The 27103-nt window shown below is 38.1% G+C and overlaps 1 protein-coding gene across 2 annotated transcripts in view; it reads left to right on the top strand.

The window, feature by feature from the left end:
• The window catches only part of LOC128692307 (uncharacterized), a 28750-nt gene extending 10555 nt beyond the window's left edge, over positions 1-18195 (top strand). For both annotated transcript variants that reach the window (XM_053781382.2, XM_053781383.2), the window contains exons 2-5: positions 2716-2847; positions 5288-5449; positions 8594-8735; positions 15310-18195. In XM_053781382.2, the coding sequence (XP_053637357.1) occupies positions 2720-2847; positions 5288-5449; positions 8594-8735; positions 15310-15462 (585 nt within the window). In that variant the 5' untranslated portion in view covers positions 2716-2719 and the 3' untranslated portion in view covers positions 15463-18195. The remainder of the gene's footprint in view (positions 1-2715; positions 2848-5287; positions 5450-8593; positions 8736-15309) is intronic.
• The last annotated feature ends 8908 nt before the right edge of the window (positions 18196-27103 follow it).

Below are 27103 nucleotides of genomic sequence, written 5' to 3'. Positions count from 1 at the left end.
AACATTCTAAGTTTCCTGTCTGCTGCTTCAAAAATATTGCTAAAAATATACCACCTTAATTTTATGTAAATTTACATAGTTAAATCTAACATTCAATCTCTCCATAAAACTGAAGGGCATTGAATCAGTTTGAAATAAGTTGTACCATTAGTTCATTAGCTACCTTTCTTATTGTGCATATAATTGTTTACTCACTTCTTCTGATCCCTCCTGGAACAACCCCTATTCCTCCTCCCTCTCTTCCTCCTTCCTAAAAAATTTATAATTTTCATGAATTCAAAGGGGAAGGGGGGAGTTCCTTGATGCAGTTAAAGGGTTCTTGATCTAAGGAATTAGAGCTGTCCTCCTCAGGTCAAACCTGATTATCTTCCCACCTGTCACTTTCCCCAGCCATGGTACAGCTTAATAGTTTAGGATTTCTTTAAATTTAGTAATAGTAGCATTTTCTTTCATTTGCTTCTCTTATTACTAATTTTTGTATCCTGCCTGTGCATTAGTCTAGCCACCACTAAGTGGCTAAACTAATCTCACATCACTCTTCGTCATCTTTTATAATTATTTATGAAAGTTTTTATAACCCCCTGTTTTGAGAAAGATTTGAGGTCTCTATGCACTTTTTGCTGATATCACAAAATAAATAGATCTCTTTCTCAGAAATAAACTCTCCACTGAGTAAACTCTGACAAAAAAAAAAAAAATTGAACCAACATTGAGAACCGTATGAGAGAGAACAAAATAACTGTATTAACAGTGGTAAGATCTGGTAGGGTGAGTGGAGCAGAGAATTTCACACCTTAAATAACTGTATTAACAATGGTAAGATCCAGTAGAGTGAGTGGTGCAGAGAATTTCACACCTTAAATAACTGTATTAACAATGGTAAGATCCAGTAGAGTGAGTGGTGCAGAGAATTTCACCTCTTAATTAAATATACAATTCTCATAGATTAAAATGGTTAAGTTTTCAGCCTGTCCTGTATGATAATACATCTAGGTGAGTACAAATAGAAAACGTGTCTGTCTGGCGCTCAACAGACGGAGGATCAAGCCTCCAAAATGTCTTGCGCTGAATGACCCACATGGGTTTAGCACTTAAAGTGAATGATTTAAATTTATGCTATTTGATAATTCCATTTGTTTGATTTATTAAATATTTTTGTATTTTTTATTATGGTTGAAGTAGTATGTTTACCTGGAGTTTACTTGGAGAGAGTTTCGGGGGTCAATGCCCCCGCGGCCCGGTCTGTGACCAGGCCTCCTGGTGGATCAGAGCCTGATCAACCAGGCTGTTGCTGCTGGCTGCACGCAAACCAACGTACGAGCCACAGCCTGGCTGATCAGGAACTGACTTTAGGTGCTTGTCCAGTGCCAGCTTGAAGACTGCCAGGGGTCTGTTGGTAATCCCCCTTATGTGTGCTGGGAGGCAGTTGAACAGTCTCAGGCCCCTGACACTTATTGTATGGTCTCTTAACGTGCTAGTGACACCCCTGCTTTTCATTGGGGGGATGGTGCATCGTCTGCCAAGTCTTTTGCTTTCGTAGTGAGTGATTTTCGTGTGCAATTTCGGTACTAGTCCCTCTAGCATTTTCCAGGTGTATATAATCATGTATCTCTCCCTCCTGCGTTCCAGGGAATACAGGTTTAGGAACCTCAAGCGCTCCTAGTAATTGAGGTGTTTTATCTCCGTTATGCGCGCCGTGAAAGTTCTCTGTACATTTTCTAGGTCGGCAATTTCACCTGCCTTGAAAGGTGCTGTTAGTGTGCAGCAATATTCCAGCCTAGATAGAACAAGTGACCTGAAGAGTGTCATCATGGGCTTGGCCTCCCTAGTTTTGAAGGTTCTCATTATCCATCCTGTCATTTTTCTAGCAGATGCGATTGATACAATGTTATGGTCCTTGAAGGTGAGATCCTCCGACATGATCACTCCCAGGTCTTTGACGTTGGTGTTTCGCTCTATTTTGTGGCCAGAATTTGTTTTGTACTCTGATGAAGATTTAATTTCCTCGTGTTTACCATATCTGAGTAATTGAAATTTCTCATCGTTGAACTTCATATTGTTTTCTGCAGCCCACTGAAAGATTTGGTTGATGTCCGCCTGGAGCCTTGCAGTGTCTGCAATGGAAGACACTGTCATGCAGATTCGGGTGTCATCTGCAAAGGAAGACACGGTGCTGTGGCTGACATCCTTGTCTATGTCGGATATGAGGATGAGGAACAAGATGGGAGCGAGTACTGTGCCTTGTGGAACAGAGCTTTTCACCGTAGCTGCCTGGGACTTTATTCTGTTGACGACTACTCTGTGTTCTGTTAGTGAGGAAATTATAGATCCATCGACTGACTTTTCCTGTTATTCCTTTAGCACGCATTTTGTGCGCTATTACGCCATGGTCACACTTGTCGAAGGCTTTTGTAAAGTCTGTATATATTACATCTGCATTCTTTTTGTCTTCTAGTGCATTTAGGACCTTGTCGTAGTGATCCAATAGTTGAGACAGACAGGAGCGACCTGTTCTAAACCCATGTTGCCCTGGGTTGTGTAACTGATGGGTTTCTAGATGGGTGGTGATCTTGCTTCTTAGGACCCTTTCAAAGATTTTTATGATATGAGCAGACAAGCTGCAATAAATTCCAAATTTTTATGGCAGTTTAGTAGAGCAATTATTCTATGTATTTTGTGTTTAAGAATTTACTGTAATATGTCTAATATTTTCAGAATTATGGGAAGTGTAGAGGCTGCACTGACTCTACTAGATGACCTCAGTACAAAAGATAAAAGAGCTTGCATAGAGCTCCTGATACGAATTTTTAGAAATGTCGTCAGTCATCCAGATGATTCCAAGTATCGGTTAGTTTCTCTTTTGCTGAAGATATCTGTATAATAATTGATTTTTCATAAAAATTGTGGAGGACTTCTTGAATGAAGTTTGTAGTGAAATTAACAAAACCGAGAGAGAAAATAAATGCTTGATAAACACTGTATTGTAAGTAACATATACAGTACAGTGTATTAAGTAACTGAACACACGCACACAACATTTTGGATGCTTTAATATAGGCTATAGTTTGCTCATCCGGAGCTTTGTATGGCTTTAATGTACATAACTGGACAGAGCAATGGTGTTGCCAGGAAAGGGCCTCAAGCATTTGTATCAAGGAAAGGGCCTCAAGCATTTGTATCAAGGAAAGGGCCTCAAGCATTTGTATCAAGGAAAGGGCCTCAAGCATTTGTATCAAGATTATAGCTTAGAATTAAAATTTTGTGTGACAATTCAGCATAAATAATTTTTTCACATAAAGAAATAGATTAAATTACAAAGTGGGGAAGTAGCAGTTGAATAAGCTAGCAGTAAGGTACGGTTGATGATGGGTCACTTCAACAAGCAACAGGTTGAGCTACATTAGCTAGCAAAAGTCTATAAAACAATGTATGTATACACAAAAGTCACTAGCATTAGACTAACTGTTTAAACTTAGCATGGAATTGACTGATATAATTGGCAACTAGTACACTTAAAAATTGGGGATAGAGATTTATTTTGTGGCTCCAGATCATCCCTGCAGACACTGAAGAGCCCAACCTGCAGTGAAATAGATAATAAATATTTATAACAAACATTAAAAGCAACCTAATAACTTCAAAAAATATAAGCTTTCTGATCTTCTATATACTGATCTCATCCCTTATAAGCATTAGCAACCATGATAAGACAGACTAAGAAGCATTACAGAGTATCAGTGGTGGCTTGTAACGCCAGTAATGCCTATACATACATGCTATCGTACCACATTGAACTTCTATTTTTAATCATTTATCTCGTTTCAACAAAAAAATAAAAAATTTGCTTATAAATACATAGAAAACAATATACAACAGATTTTCCCTGCAATATATTTGTCAGCTGCAAATTATTTTAGTGTAAGGTTGATCAAGTCATATGTCTGGCAGTGAGCATCTGGGGGGACTGCAGCTCTGCAGCTCCTATGGACATGCTGCCACTGCACAGTATGCATATATAAGGCAGATCCTACTTGATCTGGGTATTCATATGTTCACAGTAAAAAAAATACACATCCTTTTTTTAAATAATAAGATCTGATAGAATAGAGATACCATTAAGCAATGCTATATGATTTGTTCTGAAATGATAAATATACATATGGATGATAGAATTTCCACCAGAAGATGTGGTTGTAATTGTTAGAATTTTGTTGGGAAATTTATGTAGTAGGCAAGCAGTAACTTGACAAATGAACCACTGAATTCTTAGCATTTCAGGTGCAAGACCTGCAAAAGTTAAAAAAAAATAAAAAAAAAATAAACATTACACTGTGGAGTGCCCAGAAATCAAGATCTTTTGACCTACTAGACTGAAGTTTTTGAACATTTATAATTATGGAATTGTCCACTGTGAGTTTGCAAATACCGGATTCCAACCGAGTGTTGATGCAGAGTGGGAGCAGCAATAACTGGAACAGGAGTAGATAGTTTTAGCGTGTGTGTGTGTGTGTGTGTGTGTGTGTCTGTCTGTCTGTCTGTGTGTCTGTCTGTGTGTCTGTGTGTGTGTGTCTCTGTCTGTCTGTCTGTGTCTGTCTGTGTCTGTCTGTGCTGCACAAGTTCTGAACCTATGTCCTTCACCTCTTGTAGATATCCTGGTCTTCCAGTTGAGCCTAAGAGAGGGTGTGCTTTTTTGTCTCATAAAGTCTTGTTTTAATTATATTTGTAATTTTCCCTGGCCTCCTTGTGAAATTATTAATTTATAAATACAGGGGTGCTATGTGTTTGTAGTATATGTTCTGCACACAAGGGGCCTTTGATATGTACACTCAACCACTGTATTTCTTTTGTACAACTTTGTATCACGTCCAAATAATAATAAATAAATAAATGTACATGGGTATGTGTACATTATATTTTTAAGTGCTGTGTATACTTCTTAATTATCCATTTTAAATGCTACTTACCACTTGCTCATACTATTTACTGTTAAAATTTGAGTGCATATACATATGTTAGTATCAGTGTATGTATTACCAGTATGGCCTGTGAGGCTAATCCATATCTAGTGCATTATGTCCTGTAAATACTAGTTCATGTTTTGTGTATACATTGTCCTATAAATGCTAGTTAATGTTCTGTTCTCACTTTTACATGTGTGTATTTTTCCTTGTTTATTTTCATTAAACTAATTCTGCAAGATTTTGCCATTCGATTATCTCATAATTTTCACAAAATGTTTACTGCAATTTTTATATTATTTATTATATTTTTGTGAACCTTTTGTTAGGACATTGAAGATAACCAACAAGACATTCAATGGTGATGTGTGGCAGCATGAAGCTGGTAGAATGGTGATGAAGGCTGCTGGCTGGGTGACCATAGGGGATACTGTACAATTGCCATCGCACGTGAACCTCACATTGGAGCTTCAAGTAATTCTTGCAAATAGGTAACGAATTTAAGTCCTTTACTCGATTGAAGGTCCTATAAAATAGGAACATAGACTATACTGTACTAATATCTTAATCATGAAGGACATTATACTGTATATCTGTTTGTGTGTTTATAAAGTGCTTGAAAAAATAAACCAGACCTCCCATTTCTTTTTACAAAAATCATAAGAAAGCAACAATATAAACATTATAGAACAAAAACTAATACTGTACTTGGTACAGTATTACTTTGCCTTGATGACCATTCAAAGCTGTCTGTGCATGCTTTCCCTCAGATTTCTGAAGCAGTCAGTGGATAACCATTAGAGCCAGATGTCCTTGATCTGTTGCAGACATGACATGGATTAAATGTGGCAGGATTCTATCTTGTTTTTTATAATATTCCAGGCATTCTCAGTATAATTGAGGTCTGGACTATTCCCTGGCCACTGTCAAACCTCGATATTTTTCTCGGCAACCCACTTGGTAACTTTTTTTGCCTGGTGATGGGGTGCTATCATTTGTGAAGGTGGTACAATTGTTAATTTAAAAAAAAAAATATTTAACAGGTGGTCTTTAGAGAATGGTTAGGTAGCAGTTGGCATTTATTGTAATGTTTTTTGAGAAGTACAAATCCCCCCACAACAAAGTAAACCATTAACCCTTTGACTGTTTCAGGCCCCTCTCTGAAACTGTCATTCTATGTCGCTCAATTTTTGAAAAAAAAAAAAAAAATTTTTTCTTATGAAATGATAGAGAATCTTTTCCCGATGGTAATGACACCAAAAGTTCAAAATTTGGTCGAAAACTCATGGAATTATGCTCCCGCGAAGTTAGCGGTCTTGGCGACATATGCGTATCGGCGATTTCGCCGACTTTGAGCCCTATTTTCAGCCAATTCCATTGTTCCAGTTGACCAAACTCATAGCTATTTCTTTAGAACTCCATTTTATCTATCAGCTGAGTACAAGAAACCTCCCATTTACTAATTTGGACTACCCAATATGGTGGTCAGAAATTGGCAATTTGGCCAATTTCACGCAAAATAAAAAAGATGCTAATTTCAAAATAGGGTCCAGAATAAACAAGGTAGACATTCGTGGCACTAAAATAACATATGCTCTGTTCATTAGTCACATCTCTAGGCCCCTCTTATATTATTATTGCTTTCTATTTTGATTTTTTATTCATACAAAAAAATACAAAATTTACTGTTATGCAGACGACTGCATTATTGTAAAAATGGTATAAATAATATCAGTGCACTAGTGAAAGAATATTAGACTCCCCAGTTGACGTGTATTGGACGTGTGGTGTGATTTATTTACTCTTGAACATTGGTAAAAATCGAACATTTCCGCTACTTTGAGCTCAGTTTCAAGGTCGTTTTCATCGTAAAAGTAATGAAAATCATCTCTGTTTCTGTAATATGTTTTCCATTTTATCACCTAAGACCATGAAAACGCAAATACAACGATAAATACTATACGAAAATACACATCAAAGTCGGCGTTTTATTCCAAAAAAACGATCAGAGTTTTTTTTTTCTCATTACGTAATGTGTGCTGCGGGATTTTTTTTACGTGGTGCACACTGACCACACAGACCCATTCTCTCACATGTGGGCCTACCAGCTTTCTCCCACTTGATTTGAAGCCGCTAGAATTATTGAGTATATATACGTCAAAAACATTGGCTCGTAAGACGTATTTATACGTCGAAAACAGTCAAAGGGTTAAAGCAACCCCAAACCATGAAGGATTGTGGGTGCTTTATGGTGCTCAGTGTATGCATGGTTGTAACTGGTGTTGGAGGAGAACTGCCTCACCATCTTTGACGATCTTGGAAGCACTGAATAAGGATTCATCTGACCACGTGAATTATTTCCAGTCATCAACACTCCAGTGCACATATTTCCTGGAAGACTGCAGGTATTCCTTCTTCATACTGAACATAAGAAGGGGTTTCCATGCAGCACAGTGACTTGGCAGGAGGAGGAGGTCCTTTTGCAGGCAGTGATGCATGCACCAAATCAAGGAGCTCAGGATGCATTTCCTTGAGCTGTGATGCAGTCATATGTGGATTTCTATGTAGTTCTCTGCATAGAGAACTGGTTAGAGGCCATGGGCAGCAGCAAGTAAAGCCTTTATGCCAGACTGCTTGTCCAGTACTGTGACAAATTTCCTTTATGTTAGCTTTTTCCTATCTCCAAGCCAATATACAAGCTTTTTCCTCATTGTTCATCTTTGAATGACCCATATTTATCTACTAGGCACAAAATTACACAACACTAAATAGAGCTCCAAATCCTGGGCACTTGGGAGTAGAGCACTGCAATAAAACACTCTATCTTGCTGCCATATACAAACACATTAAGAAATGATACATTCTGAAGTCCCTTGTATTAACTCAGATTTGACAGATAACACCAGAAGACATTCAAATGAGGTATAGCATCAAATACATAACAGGAATTTGGACCACTTTATGCTGTTTGTAATGATGGCTGCATCACCTGAATGCATGACAATGCTTCCCTGTCACAAGGCAAAAAATGTAACCAAGTGGCTTGCTGAAAAAAATATTGATGGTTTACAGTGGCCAGAGAATAGTCCAGACCTCAGTCACATTGAAAATGTCTAGAATATTATGAAAAAGAAGGTGGAATCCTGCCATATTTCATTCGTGTCATGTCTGCAGCAGGAGGTGAAAAACATTCGGGTCAACCAGTTATCCACTGATTACTTCAGGAATGTGAGTGAAAGCATGTTCAGAAAGCTTCAAATGGTCATCAAAGCCAAGGGATAGACAACAAAATATTAAAGTATCAAGTGATAAAGTCTTTTGCTCTATAATGTTTATATTGTCGCTTTTTAAAAATTTTCATAATAATAAAGAGGAGGTCCAGATTATTTTTGTGGGCACTGTATGGTTCTAGTTTTTTTTTTAAGCCACCTTCTCTTATAGTAGTTAGACTTAAAAAAAAAGAAAAAAAAAAAGCCATCAGGGCTTTATTGCTTCTGTATCATCCTTGTTAGAGCATTATCACATCAGTTATCTACAACTAAGCAAGAGTTTTCAGATAATATTAAAAAGTTTAGATGATGATGGTCCTTTATGTACATGAGGTAATGATTTTTTCTATAAATGTTATTATGTAGGGAAGTGAAGCCTGATGAGAGAGAATGGAGAAATGAAACAAAAATTATAGTTCCTAATGCTGCTAAGCAACGTGAAGAAGAACTTCGCAGAAAAGCTTTGGCTGAAAAGGAAAAAGAAATGGCTATTCTGCGAAAGGAAATGGTGAGCATTTTCTTTGTATCTGCTGTATACTGTATCATAAAGTATTGTTTCCAACTAGTTCCTTCTGTCTATTTGGTATCATAAAATGTTATTTCATACTAATATATCACTATTACCCTTACAGGCTTAGTCCTTTCATTGTGACTTGAAAAATATTTCCAACTCTTGTACTGTAATTAGCAGGCTAGCAGATAGCATTTCCTCTGAGTACTCCCGTTGTTACACACCTTAGTACACACCTCATTTCTAACACTACTTACTAACCTATAGATAACCATTATCTCTGCAAATCTGAACCATTTAAGCATTTTTATGTGTATTTTTCACCACAAAACTTAAGACACTGGTGTTATTAAAAGCTGCTGTTAGGCAGCTTTTAATAACACCAGTATGATCTGGTCACCTTTAAACTAGATGACCAGATCATAAAAACCTGACAGTCAGCATTCATATTCATGCATGTAATTTTTTAAGGTAGTAGGTTGGTAGACAGCAACCACCCAGGGAAGTACTACCATCCTGCCAGATGACTGTGAAACAGAAACCTGTAACTGTTTTGCATGATGGTAGGATTGCTGGTTTCTTTTTCTGTCTCATAAACACGCTAGATAACAGGGATATCTTGCTACTCCTACTTACACTTTGGTCACACTTCACAGACACGCACATGCATATATATATACATATATCTAGGTTTTTCTCCTTTTTCTAAATAGCTCTTGTTCCTCTTTATTTCTTCTATTGTCCATGGGGAAGTGGAAAAGAATCTTTCCTCCGTAAGCCATGCGTGTCGTATGAGGCGACTAAAATGCCGGGAGCAATGGGCTAGTAACCCCTTCAGGAGACATTTACTAAAAAAGAGAAGAAGAAAAACTTTATAAAACTGGGGTGCTTAAATGTGCGTGGATGTAGTGCGGATGACAAGAAACAGATGATTGCTGATGTTATGAATGAAAAGAAGTTGGATGTCCTGGCCCTAAGCGAAACAAAGCTGAAGGGGGTAGGGGAGTTTCGGTGGGGGGAAATAAATGGGATTAAATCTGGAGTATCTGAGAGAGTTAGAGCAAAGGAAGGGGTAGCAGTAATGTTGAATGATCAGTTATGGAAGGATAAAAGAGAATATGAATGTGTAAATTCAAGAATTATGTGGATTAAAGTAAAGGTTGGATGCGAGAAGTGGGTCATAATAAGCGTGTATGCACCTGGAGAAGAGAGGAATGCAGAGGAGAGAGAGAGATTTTGGGAGATGTTAAGTGAATGTATAGGAGCCTTTGAACCAAGTGAGAGAGTAATTGTGGTAGGGGACCTGAATGCTAAAGTAGGAGAAACTTTTAGAGAGGGTGTGGTAGGTAAGTTTGGGGTGCCAGGTGTAAATGATAATGGGAGCCCTTTGATTGAACTTTGTATAGAAAGGGGTTTGGTTATAGGTAATACATATTTTAAGAAAAAGAGGATAAATAAGTATACAAGATATGATGTAGGGCGAAATGACAGTAGTTTGTTGGATTATGTATTGGTAGATAAAAGACTGTTGAGTAGACTTCAGGATGTACATGTTTATAGAGGGGCCACAGATATATCAGATCACTTTCTAGTTGTAGCTACACTGAGAGTAAAAGGTAGATGGGATACAAGGAGAATAGAAGCATCAGGGAAGAGAGAGGTGAAGGTTTATAAACTAAAAGAGGAGGCAGTTAGGGTAAGATATAAACAGCTATTGGAGGATAGATGGGCTAATGAGAGCATAGGCAATGGGGTCGAAGAGGTATGGGGTAGGTTTAAAAATGTAGTGTTAGAGTGTTCAGCAGAAGTTTGTGGTTACAGGAAAGTGGGTGCGGGAGGGAAGAGGAGCGATTGGTGGAATGATGATGTGAAGAGAGTAGTAAGGGAGAAAAAGTTAGCATATGAGAAGTTTTTACAAAGTAGAAGTGATGCAAGGAGGGAAGAGTATATGGAGAAAAAGAGAGAGGTTAAGAGAGTGGTGAAGCAATGTAAAAAAAGAGCAAATGAGAGAGTGGGTGAGATGTTATCAACAAATTTTGTTGAAAATAAGAAAAAGTTTTGGAGTGAGATTAACAAGTTAAGAAAGCCTAGAGAACAAATGGATTTGTCAGTTAAAAATAGGAGAGGAGAGTTATTAAATGGAGAGTTAGAGGTATTGGGAAGATGGAGGGAATATTTTGAGGAATTGTTAAATGTTGATGAAGATAGGGAAGCTGTGATTTCGTGTATAGGGCAAGGAGGAACAACATCTTGTAGGAGTGAGGAAGAGCCAGTTGTGAGTGTGGGGGAAGTTCGTGAGGCAGTAGGTAAAATGAAAGGGGGTAAGGCAGCCGGGATTGATGGGATAAAGATAGAAATGTTAAAAGCAGGTGGGGATATAGTTTTGGAGTGGTTGGTGCAATTATTTAATAAATGTATGGAAGAGGGCAAGGTACCTAGGGATTGGCAGAGAGCATGCATAGTTCCTTTGTATAAAGGCAAAGGGGATAAAAGAGAGTGCAAAAATTATAGGGGGATAAGTCTGTTGAGTATACCTTTCAAAGTGTATGGTAGAGTTATTATTGAAAGAATTAAGAGTAAGACGGAGAATAGGATAGCAGATGAACAAGGAGGCTTTAGGAAAGGTAGGGGGTGTGTGGACCAGGTGTTTACAGTGAAAAATATAAGTGAACAGTATTTAGATAAGGCTAAAGAGGTCTTTGTGGCATTTATGGATTTAGAAAAGGCGTATGACAGGAGGGGTGTTAATGTTGCAGTTTAAAAACTGTAGTGTAAAGCACCCTTCTGGCAAGACAGTGATGGAGTGAATGATGGTGAAAGTTTTTCTTTTTCGGGCCACCCTGCCTTGGTGGGAATCGGCCGGTGTGATAATAAAATAAAATAAAATATAAGTATGACAGGGTGGATAGGGGGGCAATGTGGCAGATGTTGCAGGTGTATGGTGTAGGAGGTAGGTTACTGAAAGCAGTGAAGAGTTTTTACGAGGATAGTGAGGCTCAAGTTAGAGTATGTAGGAAAGAGGGAAATTATTTCCCAGTAAAAGTAGGCCTTAGACAAGGATGTGTGATGTCACCGTGGTTGTTTAATATATTTATAGATGGGGTTGTAAGAGAAGTAAATGTGAGGGTCTTGGCAAGAGGTGTGGAGTTAAAAGATAAAGAATCACACATAAAGTGGGAGTTGTCACAGTTGCTCTTTGCTGATGACACTGTGCTCTTGGGAGATTCTGAAGAGAAGTTGCAGAGATTGGTGGATGAATTTGGTAGGGTGTGCAAAAGAAGAAAATTGAAAGTGAATACAGGAAAGAGTAAGGTTATGAGGATAACAAAAAGATTAGGTGATGAAAGATTGGATATCAGATTGGAGGGAGAGAGTATGGAGGAGGTGAATGTATTCAGATATTTGGGAGTGGACGTGTCAGCAGATGGGTCTGTGAAAGATGAGGTGAATCATAGAATTGATGAGGGGAAAAGGGTGAGTGGTGCACTTAGGAGTCTGTGGAGACAAAGAACTTTGTCCTTGGAGGCAAAGAGGGGAATGTATGAGAGTATAGTTTTACCAACGCTCTTATATGGGTGTGAAGCATGGGTGATGAACGTTGCAGCGAGGAGAAGGCTGGAGGCAGTGGAGATGTCATGTCTGAGAGCAATGTGTGGTGTGAATATAATGCAGAGAATTTGTAGTTTGGAAGTTAGGAGGAGGTGCGGGATTACCAAAACTGTTGTCCAGAGGGCTGAGGAAGGGTTGTTGAGGTGGTTCGGACATGTGGAGAGAATGGAGCGAAACAGAACACCCTAGCATTTACTTCTTTTACAACCCCATCTATAAATATATTAAACAACCATGGTGACATTACACATCCCTGTCTAAGACCTACTTTTACCGGGAAGTATTTTCCCTCTCTTCTACACACCCTAACCTGAGCCTCACTATCCTCATAAAAACTCTTAACAGCATTTAGTAACTTACCACCTATTCCATATACTTGCAACATCTGCCACATTGCTCCTCTATCCACTCTATCATATGCCTTTTCTAAATCCATAAATGCAATAAAAACTTCCCTACCTTTATCTAAATACTGTTCACATATATGCTGCAATGTAAACACTTGATCTACACATCCCCTACCCACTCTGAAGCCTCCCTGCTCATCCGCAATCCTACATTCTGTCTTACCTCTAATTCTTTCAATTATAACCCTACCGTATACTTTTCCTGGTATACTCAGTAAACTTATTCCTCTATAATTTTTACAATCTCTTTTGTCCCCTTTCCCTTTATATAAAGGGACTATACATGCTCTCCGCCAATCCCTAGATACCTTCCCCTCTTTCATACATTTATTAAACAAAAGTACCAACCACTCCAACACTATATCCCCCCCTGCTTTTAACATTTCTGTCATGATCCCATCAGTTCCAGCTGCTTTACCCCCTTTCATTCTACGTAATGCCTCACGTACCTCCACCACACTTACATTCTGCTCTTCTTCACTCCTTAAAGATGGTATACCTCCCTGGCCAGTGCATGAAATTACCGCCTCCCTTTCTTCCTCAACATTTAAAAGTTCCTCAAAATATTCTCGCCATCTACCTAATACCTCCCTCTCCCCATCTACTATTTCCCCTACTCTGTTTTTAACTGACAAATCCATACTTTCCCTAGGCTTTCTTAACTTGTTTAACTCACTCCAAAATTTTTTCTTATTTTCATTAAAATTTCTTGACAGTGCCTCTCCCACTCTATCATCTGCTCTCCTTTTGCACTCTCTCACCACTCTCTTCACCTTTCTTTTACTCTCCATATACATACTCTGCTCTTCTTATAACACTTCTGCTTTGTAAAAACCTCTCATAAGCTACCTTTTTCTCTTTTATCACACCCTTTACTTCATCATTCCACCAGTCACTCCTCTTTCCTCCTGCCCCCACCCTCCTATAACCACAAACTTCTGCCCCACATTCTAATACTGCATTTTTAAAACTATTCCAACCCTCTTCAACCCCCCCACTACTCATCTTTGCACTAGCCCACCTTTCTGCCAATAGTCGCTTATATCTCACCTGAACTTCCTCCTCCCTTAGTTTATACACTTTCACCTCCCTCTTACTTGTTGTTGCCACCTTCCTCTTTTCCCATCTACCTCTTACTCTAACTTGAGCGACAACTAAATAATGATCCGATATATCAGTTGCCCCTCTATAAACATGTACATCCTGGAGCCAACCCATCAACCTTTTATCCACCAATACATAATCTAACAAACTACTTTCATTACGTGCTACATCATACCTTGTATATTTATTTATCCTCTTTTTCATAAAATATGTATTACTTATTACCAAATTTCTTTCTACACATAGCTCAATTAAAGGCTCCCCATTTACATTTACCCCTGGCACCCCAAATTTACCTACTACTCCCTCCATAACATTTTTACCCACTTTAGCATTGAAATCCCCAACCACCATTACTAATTACTAATTACTAATATATTTCTAGGAGTTGTCTTAGGAAAGTTTGGAAGGAGGGGGTAAAGGAAGTTTTGCATGCTAGGGGCTTATACATGTTATATAGGAGTGAATGGAGGCAACTGGTTTTTATGACTAGACGTGCTGTTGAAATGTGAGCAAGGCAACATTTATGAAGGGATCCAGGGAAAACTAATTTGCTGGACTTTAGTCCTGGAGGTGGGAAGTACAGTGCCTGCACTCTTACGGAGGGGTAGGGATAGTTGAAGTTTTGAACTGTAGTATCGGCATACCTCAGGCAAGACAGTGATGGAGTGAGTGATGGTGAAAGTGTCTTCTTTGCCAGGCCACCCAGCGTTGGTGAGAGATGGCCAGTGTGTTATAAAATATTTCTACCTTTCCCATTAATTATTATAACAAAAACTGTCAGTACAGTTGTGTTGCAATTTCTTTATATTCGCATTGCTGTTTTAATTGCAGTTTTGTTACCTGTAAAAATCATTACATTTAGTAATCCTGCATGGTAAAGGTCATTATCTTCAGATAGCATAATTATTTTAAATTTAGCATTCAAATAATCTAACTTTGAACTATTCAGTGTCAAGTAGTTTCTAGTTCTGGTTTTAATATGCCCAAAGTGCTCTACATTTTGAAAGTAATTTTTTTTAACATGTCGGCTGTGTCCCACCGACGCAGGGTGACCCGAAAAGAAAGAAAAAAATTTCATCATCATTCAACACTTTCACCATCATTCATACATAATCACTGTCTTTGGAGAGCCACTTAAATGTGGCAGTTTAGATGTCCCTCCAAACTGCCAATATCCCAAATCCCTCCTCTTAAGTGTAAGACCTAATGCAGAAATCCAGAAAAATATTTTCAAGGATAGGTTGCAGTTTTGGTTTCTATCATGCATATTTTTCCACTTACCCAGGTATTATGGTTTTGTAGTATGTGTGTTTAATGTTGGCTGAGGATATTAGAACCCTATTCAAAATATCTTGTGATGAACTGTAAATGTAAACTGGTTATCATCATGTAAAGTGAGTACAGGTAAGAAATACAAACTTAAATATATTATTTTTTTTTATTTACAGGCTGAACGAAAAGAAATTGCTGAACGGATCCGTGCTGAACATCGCAGAGATCAAGAGACAAAGCGTGTAAAAAGTGCTGCCAAGGCTGTACCAAGGGGCAAGGGTGAAACTTCAAAAATGACTGATTTGTTGCCTAAATCTGGTGGGGGATGAGGTTAAATGTAAGTCAGTTGCCAGCTATGAGCTATGGTAAATCCCTCTTGTGGTATAGAAATGGTTGTGAACAGTTATTTTAAGGCAATGTTTCTATTGCTAAAATGGTTTTGGTAAGCTATGTTTTTATTGTTTTGCAAGTTAATTTAAGTTTACAGCAGTACTGAAAGTTTGCTGTTAAAGGACTCTAAAACTTAAGCTCACACCTGAAAGTTTATCACAAGACTAAGAGAATTGCTCATTCTGGTTACTGACTTCCTAATAATTATTTATTTATTGTCTTAGTATGAATAGTTTTTAAATGTATTTCTGTATAGGGGAGAGCAAAGATCCTATGGACACTTTTTACAATCTTATATGTTTAAATTTTAGCTTTATAGGTAGACTCATTTGGATTGTGTTATAACTTCATTAGGTCTTGAAGGGTTTTTACCCCTGACATTTAACATTCTACGATAGTAAGTTTTGTAGGTAGACCTTTTTTAATAAAATTAAGCAGCTGTCTGAAATTAGCCCACTTGTGTGAATGAATCATATATGTGGTAGGAATGCTTAGCAATTCATTTTTTTTTACCACGCTGTCCATCCACCAGGGTAAGGTAACCCCTTTTCCCCAATAAATGCAAAGGAAACACATTCAACATCTTTCACTCAGAATCTGTCTAGCCGACAATGCTGAGACATTACAGTTCAAAGAACCTTTTAAACTGCAACACTGTGCTTTCCACTTCCAGGTCTCAGTTCAGCTAACCAGTTTTACCCTGAATCTCTTCATAAATGTTACATTGCCTACCACTTGCTTCCACTCTCTCTGATGTAACACACTCACACATGCCTACTGGATGTTCAAGCCCCTACCACTTAAAATCTCCTTTACTCCCTCCCTCCAATGTTTCAAGGGTTGACCTCTGCCCCTTCTTCCTTCCACCCATGATTTATGCACCTTCTTGGTCATCCTATGCTGCTCCATCCTTTCTAAAGGCCTAAATCACTTCAACAACCCCTCTTCCATCATATGAATTATTCCTCTCTTAACCTCCACACCATCTTCTAATTGCCATGTTCAAAATTCTCTGCATAATATCCATACCCCACACACATTGTTCTCAAATGAAATATATCTATTACCTCTACATGTGTAAAATTAAATTCTACAGGAAGATACATTTTTATTATATCTTGGTATGGGTGTATACATTGGTTAATTTCAACTTGTCTTTGAAATTTAATGTTCCATGACAAAATTTGGAATGTGTGAAGTGCCAAATAACTGACCAGTTGCATCTTTCACATGATGCTAGACCAGAGACTTGATGGTCATATTCTTAAGTATTTCCTATGCTTCTTATGTTTATAGTATTATTCCATCATTTGGAGATTAGGAGGAGGTGTGGGATTACCAAAACTATTATCCAGAGGGCCGAGGAGAGGTTATTGAGATGGTTTGGACATGTAGAGAGGATGGAACAATATAGAATAACTTCAAGAGTATACAAATCTGTAGTGGAGGGAAGGCGAGGTAGGGGTCAGCCTAAGAAAGGTTGGAGGGAGGGGTAAAGGGGTTTTTTGTGCGAGGGGCTTGGACTTCCAGCAAGTGTGCGTGAGCATGTTAGACAGGAGCGAATGGAGACAAAAGATTTTTAGGACTTGATGTGCTGTTGGAGTGTAAGCAAGGTAACATTTATGAAGAGATTCAGGGAAGTGGGCAGGCAGGACTTGAGTCCTGGAGATGGGAAGTACAGTGTCTGCATTCTGAAGGAAGGGTGTTAATGTTGCAGTTTTATAACTAGTGTAAGCACCCCTCTGGCAAGATAGTGATGGAGTGAATGATGATGAAAGATTTTCTTTTTTGGGCCACCTTACCTTGGTGGGAAATGGCCAATCTGTTAATAAAAAAATAATAAATTTTAAATTATTATAAAGCATAAAAGAATCATTATAGCAAATCACACATTATAAGTAATGGTTTATACAGCTGTCTGTGCCCTCAATCATATCAACAAGTGTACTGTCTATTATAAAAACAGTGAATTCTAGCATTTGAACAAGATGAACACAAAATTTTATGTATCATTCACTAAAGAAATGCATAGATGTTGCAATTTATATACAATTGCACCTAGGTCAGAAACTCTGTGGACATCTTTGATCATAATGTAGGACAGTGAAGTCATAACATATTCACACTAAATCTCGAGAGTACAGGTCCAGTTTAATGTTTTTTGGGCAAATAGACCGTCCAAGCTACCTAGCTGTCTAAACCATCATTGCTCTCCCCCTAACTTGCTTAAAGTACTGTAGTGTAATTTTATTCACATTGAAATAATACAGTAGAGAATATTGGATATGAATACAGTGGAATTATTAGGTATTTCTTATGAGCATTTTGGGGAATCGTTTAGCTCTCACAAAAATACATCAGTTATTACTGTAATGTACTGCTTCAGAAAAAAGTTCCTGGACACTCTACTGGGCAGAAATAATATTGGGCAACTCATGTAATGAACAGAAGAATAAAGACTATTTTCATGAATGAATAGTGCAGCTTGTAATGAAGATTGTGATTGGGTGACAAAATTAATTGCCAGTACTTTCTGTGTATCTTTATAACAGTAGATTTATGAGTGTAGATATAAATTAATTACCATTTGTATATCATATCCAAGAATATAAAACCAAAAAAAAAATATTTGAAAAGGTAACTGAATATATTGTAAGAGAATTGTAAGGAAAGTGTTACCATCGTACATCAGTCATATCTACTCAGGTAAAGCATAATTTTGATTTATGATAAATGGACACAGATACAACTAATATGACACTTTATTTTAGCAATGTTTTGCTCACCCGGAGCTTTGTCAATCTGTTACAAACAATGCAGGGATGCATGAGATATATATAGGTAACAAGGGTCCTTAATTGCCATTTCAAATACTGTTAAACAGAAAAGAGGCAGTTTTGCCATCTTCTCTTTCAAAGGGCAGGCATTGTACCTCCCACCTCCAGGACTCAAGACCGACTAACCGGTTTCCCTGAATCCCTTCACATAATATTACCCTGCTCATACTCCAACAGCTTGTCAAGTCCCAAAAACCATTCGTCTCCATTCACTCCATTCACTCCTGCTTGAGTGTGTTAGATAGGAGTGAATGGAGACGAATGGTATTTGGGACCTGAAGATCTGTTGGAGTGTGAGCAGGGTAATATTTGGTGAAGGGATTCAGGGAAACTTGTTATTTTTATATAGCTGGACTTGAGTCCTGGAAATGGGAAGTGCAATGCCTGCACTTTAAAGGAGGGGTTTGGGATATTGGCAGTTTGGAGGGATATGTTGTGTATCTTTATACGTATATGCTTCTAAACTGTTGTATTCTGAGCACCTCTGCAAAAACAGTGATTATGTGTGAGTGAGGTGAAAGTGTTGAATGATGATGAAAGTATTTTCTTTTTGGGGATTTTCTTTCACTTTGGGTCATCCTGCCTCGGTGGGAGACAGCCGACTTGTTAAAAAAAAAAAAATGTATGTAAATTAACAGTATTCTGTAAGACATTATGTAGACCTCGTCCATCAAAGTTATGCTTACATGAGCAGATATGACTGATGTATGATTATTATGGACCTTTTCTCAATCATAATACTTCCCTTACAATACATTTTATATTAAGTCACCTTTTCAAATAATTTATGTTTTTATAATGTTGAATATGATATCAGAACGGTAATAAATTCATGTATGCATTCGCAAATCTATTTCTGTATAGATGCACAAAGTACCGGCAATTAATTTTTTCAACCAGTCACTACTGTCATTACAAGCTGCGCGGGGAGTTTTGAATCAAGTGTGAGAGTAATGGTGGTTGGGGATTTTAATGCTAAAGTGGGTAAAAATGTTATGGAGGGAGTAGTAGGTAAATTTGGGGTGCCAGGGGTAAATGTAAATGGGGAGCCTTTAATTGAGCTATGTGTAGAAAGAAATTTGGTAATAAGTAATACATATTTTATGAAAAAGAGGATAAATAAATATACAAGGTATGATGTAGCACGTAATGAAAGTAGTTTATTAGATTATGTATTGGTGGATAAAAGGTTGATGAGTAGGCTCCAGGATGTACATGTTTATAGAGGGGCAACTGATATATCGGATCATTATTTAGTTGTAGCTACAGTTAGAGTAAGAGGTAGATGGGAAAAGAGGAAGGTGGCAACAACAAGTAAGAGGGAGGTGAAAGTGTATAAACTAAGGGAGGAGGAAGTTCGGGTGAGATATAAGCGACTATTGGCAGAAAGGTGGGCTAGTGCAAAGATGAGTAGTGGGGGGGTTGAAGAGGGTTGGAATAGTTTTAAAAATGCAGTATTAGAATGTGGGGCAGAAGTTTGTGGTTATAGGAGGGTGGGGGCAGGAGGAAAGAGGAGTGATTGGTGGAATGATGAAGTAAAGGGTGTGATAAAAGAGAAAAAGGTAGCTTATGAGAGGTTTTTACAAAGCAGAAGTGTTATAAGAAGAGCAGAGTATATGGAGAGTAAAAGAAAGGTAAAGAGAGTGGTGAGAGAGTGCAAAAGGAGAGCAGATGATAGAGTGGGAGAGGCACTGTCAAGAAATTTTAATGAAAATAAGAAAAAATTTTGGAGTGAGTTAAACAAGTTAAGAAAGCCTAGGGAAAATATGGATTTGTCAGTTAAAAACAGAGTAGGGGAGTTAGTAGATGGGGAGATGGAGGTATTGGGAAGATGGCGAGAATATTTTGAGGAACTTTTAAATGTTAAGGAAGAAACAGAGGCAGTAATTTCATGCACTGGTCAGGGAGGTATACCATCTTTTAGGAGTGAAGAAGAGCAGAATGTAAGTGTGGGGGAGGTACGTGAGGCATTACGTAAAATGAAAGGGGGTAAAGCAGCTGGAACTGATGGGATCATGACAGAAATGTTAAAAGCAGGGGGGGATATAGTGTTGGAGTGGTTGGTACTTTTGTTTAATAAATGTATGAAAGAGGGGAAGGTACCTAGGGATTGGCAGAGAGCATGTATAGTCCCTTTATATAAAGGGAAAGGGGACAAAAGAGACTGTAAAAATTATAGAGGAATAAGCTTACTGAGTATACCAGGAAAAGTGTACGGTAGGGTTATAATTGAAAGAATTAGAGGTAAGACAGAATGTAGGATTGCGGATGAGCAAGGAGGTTTTAGAGTGGGTAGGGGATGTGTAGATCAGGTGTTTACATTGAAGCATATATGTGAACAGTATTTAGATAAAGATAGGGAAGTTTTTATTGCATTTATGGATTTAGAAAAGGCATATGATAGAGTGGATAGAGGAGCAATGTGGCAGATGTTGCAAGTATATGGAATAGGTGGTAAGTTATTAAATGCTGTAAAGAGTTTTTATGAGGATAGTGAGGCTCAGGTTAGGGTGTGTAGAAGAGAGGGAGACTACTTCCCGGTAAAAGTAGGTCTTAGACAGGGATGTGTAATGTCACCATGGTTGTTTAATATATTTATAGATGGGGTTGTAAAGGAAGTAAATGCTAGGGTGTTTGGGAGAGGGGTGGGATTAAATTATGGGGAATCAAATTCAAAATGGGAATTGACACAGTTACTTTTTGCTGATGATACTGTGCTTATGGGAGATTCTAAAGAAAAATTGCAAAGGTTAGTGGATGAGTTTGGGAATGTGTGTAAAGGTAGAAAGTTGAAAGTGAACATAGAAAAGAGTAAGGTGATGAGGGTGTCAAATGATTTAGATAAAGAAAAATTGGATATCAAATTGGGGAGGAGGAGTATGGAAGAAGTGAATGTTTTCAGATACTTGGGAGTTGACGTGTCGGCGGATGGATTTATGAAGGATGAGGTTAATCATAGAATTGATGAGGGAAAAAAGGTGAGTGGTGCGTTGAGGTATATGTGGAGTCAAAAAACGTTATCTATGGAGGCAAAGAAGGGAATGTATGAAAGTATAGTAGTACCAACACTCTTATATGGGTGTGAAGCTTGGGTGGTAAATGCAGCAGCGAGGAGACGGTTGGAGGCAGCGGAGATGTCCTGTTTAAGGGCAATGTGTGGTGTAAATATTATGCAGAAAATTCGGAGTGTGGAAATTAGGAGAAGGTGTGGAGTTAATAAAAGTATTAGTCAGAGGGCAGAAGAGGGGTTGTTGAGGTGGTTTGGTCATTTAGAGAGAATGGATCACAGTAGAATGACATGGAAAGCATATAAATCTATAGGGGAAGGAAGGCGGGGTAGGGGTCGTCCTCGAAAGGGTTGGAGAGAGGGGGTAAAGGAGGTTTTGTGGGTAAGGGGCTTGGACTTCCAGCAAGCGTGCGTGAGCGTGTTAGATAGGAGTGAATGGAGACGAATGGTACTTGGGACCTGACGATCTGTTGGAGTGTGAGCAGGGTAATATTTAGTGAAGGGATTCAGGGAAACCGGTTATTTTCATATAGTCGGACTTGAGTCCTGGAAATGGGAAGTACAATGCCTGCACTTTAAAGGAGGGGTTTGGGATATTGGCAGTTTGGAGGGATATGTTGTGTATCTTTATATGTTTATGCTTCTAGACTGTTGTATTCTGAGCACCTCTGCAAAAACAGTGATAATGTGCGAGTGTGGTGAAAGTGTTGAATGATGATGAAAGTATTTTCTTTTTGGGGATTTTCTTTCTTTTTTGGGTCACCCTGCCTCGGTGGGAGACGGCCGACTTGTTGAAAAAAAAAAAAAAAAAAAAAAAAAAAAAAATTCTTAACCCCTCTGTTTACTACGTCTAGGTTGCCTGATAGCATTTCTGCTCAGGAACTCTCCTGGAACTTTTTTCCCCAACTGTACATGGTAGAAATATTACATTACAAACATGTAAAAATGTAAATTTAAGAGAAGTATCCTTTTATTAATTATTGTCGTTGTTAAACTCCATTTAATTAGCAGTAACTCTTTAAGAGAACTAACTACTGTATTGTATTCTGTGACTAGGCAATTTCACTTATTACTTTAAAAAATATACAAATAATTTAGCTTGTATTCTAATATATATGAAACTTTTACCAGAAAGACTATCAAGCCAGGATAAAAGTGGATGTCTTTTATTAGGATTACAAGTTAATAACCAGCCTGTAAAATAAAATATTGTGTGTGTGTGTGTGTGTGTGTGTGTGTGTGTGTGTGTGTGTGTGTGTGTGTAATATAATTAGCTGCACTATGACTTCGTTTTCATTGATAATTAATGAAGCTCTCACTAACAGCTTATAACAAGATTGAAGAGGTCAGAAAGAAAGTGGATAACATGTTATACCAAGGACTCCTGGAGCGAAAAGGATACAGGTTATGCTGATGACTTCTAGAGTGAAAGTGGATACATATTCTGTGGAGGACTGCTAGAGTGAAAGTAGATGCATACGTATTTTGCTAGTGAAGGTGTATACATATTCGGCTAGAGTGAAAATGGATACATATTCTGCTAGAAAGTGGATACATATTCTGCTAGTGAAAGTGGATATATATTCTGCTAGAAAGTAGATACATATTCTGCTAGAAAGTGGATACATATTCTTCTAGTGAAAGCAAATATATATATTCTTGTTAGTGAAAGTGGATACATATTCTGCTAGAAAGTGGATACATATTCTGCTAGTGAAAGTGGATACATATTCTGCTAGAGTGAAAGTGGTTATGTATGCTAGTGAGAGTTGATGCATATTCTGCTAGTGACAGTGGATGCATATTCTGCTAGTGAAAGTGGATGCATATTCTGCTAGAGTGAAAGTGGATACTTATTCTCCTGAGAGCTGGAGTTACCTGGAGAGGGCTGCTAGAAGTGGATACATATTTTAATGAGGACTGCTGAATATTCTGCTGAGGAAGGCTAGAGTGAAAATATATACATGTTTTGCTCAGGGCTGCTAGAGTTATATTTAGGGCACGAAAGTGAATTTAAGATTTATTTTTTGGGGGGGGACTTTGCTGTACGTATATGATAAAACGCTATTGTAGTATATCACATAGCTTCTTCAGCTGGAGTATAATGTGACATACCTTTGTGATTTGGTGTATTGATAGTTTTTTTGTAGTTGTTTTCCATCACTTATTTTTCGATTTTTGTTACACAGTAATATATTTTGAATGGGGGTTATGATTTTTTTACTTCAACAACTTCAATAAATAGGATATAGAGTACTAACCTCTATTAAAATATTTTTTTTTTTTTTATGTTTGTAACTGATAAAAACTATAGGGGTTAAAGATTAAGGAAATGTTTCTTTTCTTTAGAGTCATCAGTTAAATTGAAGTAAATGAACAATGCAATATGGAAAGGTACATTTACAGACTGTTTCACATAAAGATTCAATTGGAAAAACATTCATAAAACATTTTGTCTACCCTTTCTAGCCATTGCTGAATAACCCATGCAGGGTTAGCAGTTTATTGTATATACAGTGGAACCCTGGATTTTGTTCGCACTGGATATTGTACGATTCGGATTTTGACCACTTCTTTCAGCGAAATTTTGCTTCGGATTTTGTACCTCGTCCTGGAAATCGTCCATATCAGACGCATCCTCCCACCCGGGACACCGCCACTCATGCATACATGTTTCAGTCTGGCTCTGTCACTGGTTGAGTGAGCATTCATCTAAAACATTTTGTAATAATCCATTGTTTTTTGTGCTTGTTTATTGAGTATGACTGCAAAATAAGCCACCATGGGCCCAAAGAAAGTTCCTAGTGCCAGCCCTTTGGTAAAGAAGGTGAGAAACACGATAGAATTCAAGAAAGAGATTGTAGAAAAATATGAAAGTGGCGTAAGTGTGGCCGAGCTCACCAGGATGTATGGCAAGTTCAAATCAACAATCAGTACCATCCTGGCAAAGAAAGTAGAAATCAAGGAAGCTGATGTTGTGAAAGGGGTAAATATGCTAGCGAAACATATCACAAACAGTGATTAAGAACATTTGTGCAAAGTGGAATAAGGTGCAAACTTTTGTGGAAAAATATCACCCTGACCAAGCTGATAGAAGCCGTATCTGCAACATGTTCAGTGACAATACCTTGTCCCATTTTAGGCAAATCTTAAAGAGATGCCAGAAACAGAGCTCTCTGGACAGATTTTTGTGCAACATGGTCCCAGTGCCAATAAAAGACAAAGATAGGGCTTTGATACCTGAAGTTCTTATGTAGGGGGATTCTCCTTCCAAACAATAACCTCTGCTCCTCCTCCCTCTCCCCTCCTCGCCATCCATACCCCAACAAGAGTTTTCAATGAAGGTAAGTGTGATATTAAATGTTCATTTATCCATTTCATTAGTCATTTATACCTCTTTCTCATTGTTTTCTGTATGTAAAACTATAGTTATACTTTAAAAAATGTATTTTTTGTTAATATTTTTGGGTGTCTCGAATGGATTAATTGTATTTACATTATTTCTTATGGGAAATATTGCTTCAGTTTTTGTCTGTTTCAGATTTAGACCGACCTGGAACGGTGTCAGTGCCCCATGTGTGGGCTCAGCAGTGTGAACCAATTGCAAAGCATCACTATATATATAGATAAAATTACAAACAACTCTATAAGAGGGTTTATTGTATTATACATTTGTGTGTGTACAGTGTATACTGTATATAGCACAATGAACTACATATGCTATAAAAATGGTGTTCCTATAAGTTCATAATTTATAATTCTGTTTAATAATGGTATCTTTATTTCCACAAGTACATGAGCAGAGTATATGGAGAGTAAAAGAAAGGTGAAGAGAGTGGTGAGAGAGTGCAAAAGGAGAGCAGATGAAAGAGTGGGAGAGGCACTGTGAAGAAATTTTAATGAAAATAAGAAAAAAATTTGGAGTGAGTTAAACAAGTTAAGAAAGCCTAGGGAAAGTATGGATTTGTCAGTTAAAAACAGAGTAGGGGAGTTAGTAGATGGGGAGAGGGAGGTATTAGGTAGATGGCGAGAATATTTTGAGGAACTTTTAAATGTTGAGGAAGAAAGGGAGGCGGTAATTTCATGCACTGGCCAGGGAGGTATACCATCTTTTAGGAGTGAAGAAGAGCAGAATGTAAGTGTGGTGGAGGTACGTGAGGCATTACGTAGAATGAAAGGGGGTAAAGCAGCTGGAACTGATGGGATCATGACAGAAATGTTAAAAGCAGGGGGGGATATAGTGTTGGAGTGGTTGGTACTTTTGTTTAATAAATGTATGAAAGAGGGGAAGGTACCTAGGGATTGGCAGAGAGCATGTATAGTCCCTTTATATAAAGGGAAAGGGGACAAAAGAGATTGTAGAAATTATAGAGGAATAAGTTTACTGAGTATACCAGGAAAAGTATACGGTAGGGTTATAATTGAAAGAATTAGAGGTAAGACAGAATGTAGAATTGCGGACGAGCAAGGAGGCTTCAGAGTGGGTAGGGGATGTGTAGATCAAGTGTTTACATTGAAGCATATATGTGAACAGTATTTAGATAAAGGTAGGGAAGTTTTTATTGCATTTATGGATTTAGAAAAGGCATATGATAGAGTGGATAGAGGAGCAATGTGGCAGATGTTGCAAGTATATGGAATAGGTGGTAAGTTACTAAATGCTGTAAAGAGCTTTTATGAGGATAGTAAGGCTCAGGTTAGGGTGTGTAGAAGAGAGGGAGAATACTTCCCAGTAAAAGTAGGTCTTAGACAGGGATGTGTAATGTCACCATGGTTGTTTAATATATTTATAGATGGGGTTGTAAAAGAAGTAAATGCTAGGGTGTTCGGGAGAGGGGTGGGATTAAATTATGGGGAATCAAATTCAAAATGGGAATTGACACAGTTACTTTTTGCTGATGATACTGTGCTTATGGGAGATTCTAAAGAAAAATTGCAAAGGTTAGTGGATGAGTTTGAGAATGTGTGTAAAGGTAGAAAGTTGAAAGTGAACATAGAAAAGAGTAAGGTGATGAGGGTATCAAATGATTTAGATAAAGAAAAATTGGATATCAAATTGGGAAGGAGGAGTATGGAAGAAGTGAATGTTTTCAGATACTTGGGAGTTGACGTGTCGGCGGATGGATTTATGAAGGATGAGGTTAACCATAGAATTGATGAGGGAAAAAAGGTGAGTGGTGCGTTGAGGTATATGTGGAGTCAAAAAACGTTATCTATGGAGGCAAAGAAGGGAATGTATGAAAGTATAGTAGTACCAACACTCTTATATGGATGTGAAGCTTGGGTGGTAAATGCAGCAGCGAGGAGATGGTTGGAGGCAGTGGAGATGTCCTGTCTAAGGGCAATGTGTGGTGTAAATATTATGCAGAAAATTCGGAGTGTGGAAATTAGGAGAAGGTGTGGAGTTAATAAAAGCATTAGTCAGAGGGCAGAAGAGGGGTTGTTGAGGTGGTTTGGTCATTTAGAGAGAATGGATCAAAGTAGAATGACATGGAAAGCATATAAATCTATAGGGGAAGGAAAGAGGGGTAGGGGTCATCCTCGAAAGGGTTGGAAAGAGGGGGTAAAGGAGGTTTTGTGGGCGAGGGGCTTGGACTTCCAGCAAGCGTGCATGAGCGTGTTAGATAGGAGTGAATGGAGACGAATGATACTTGGGACCTGACGATCTGTTGGAGTGTGAGCAGGGTAATATTTAGTGAAGGGATTCAGGAAAACCGGTTATTTTCATATAGTCGG

This window comes from Cherax quadricarinatus, chromosome 53 (assembly GCF_038502225.1).
Source record: "Cherax quadricarinatus isolate ZL_2023a chromosome 53, ASM3850222v1, whole genome shotgun sequence".
Classification (NCBI taxonomy): domain Eukaryota; kingdom Metazoa; phylum Arthropoda; class Malacostraca; order Decapoda; family Parastacidae; genus Cherax; species Cherax quadricarinatus.
Note: the sequence above shows the minus strand (reverse complement) of the source record. Positions and strands in the feature narration are given on the sequence as shown.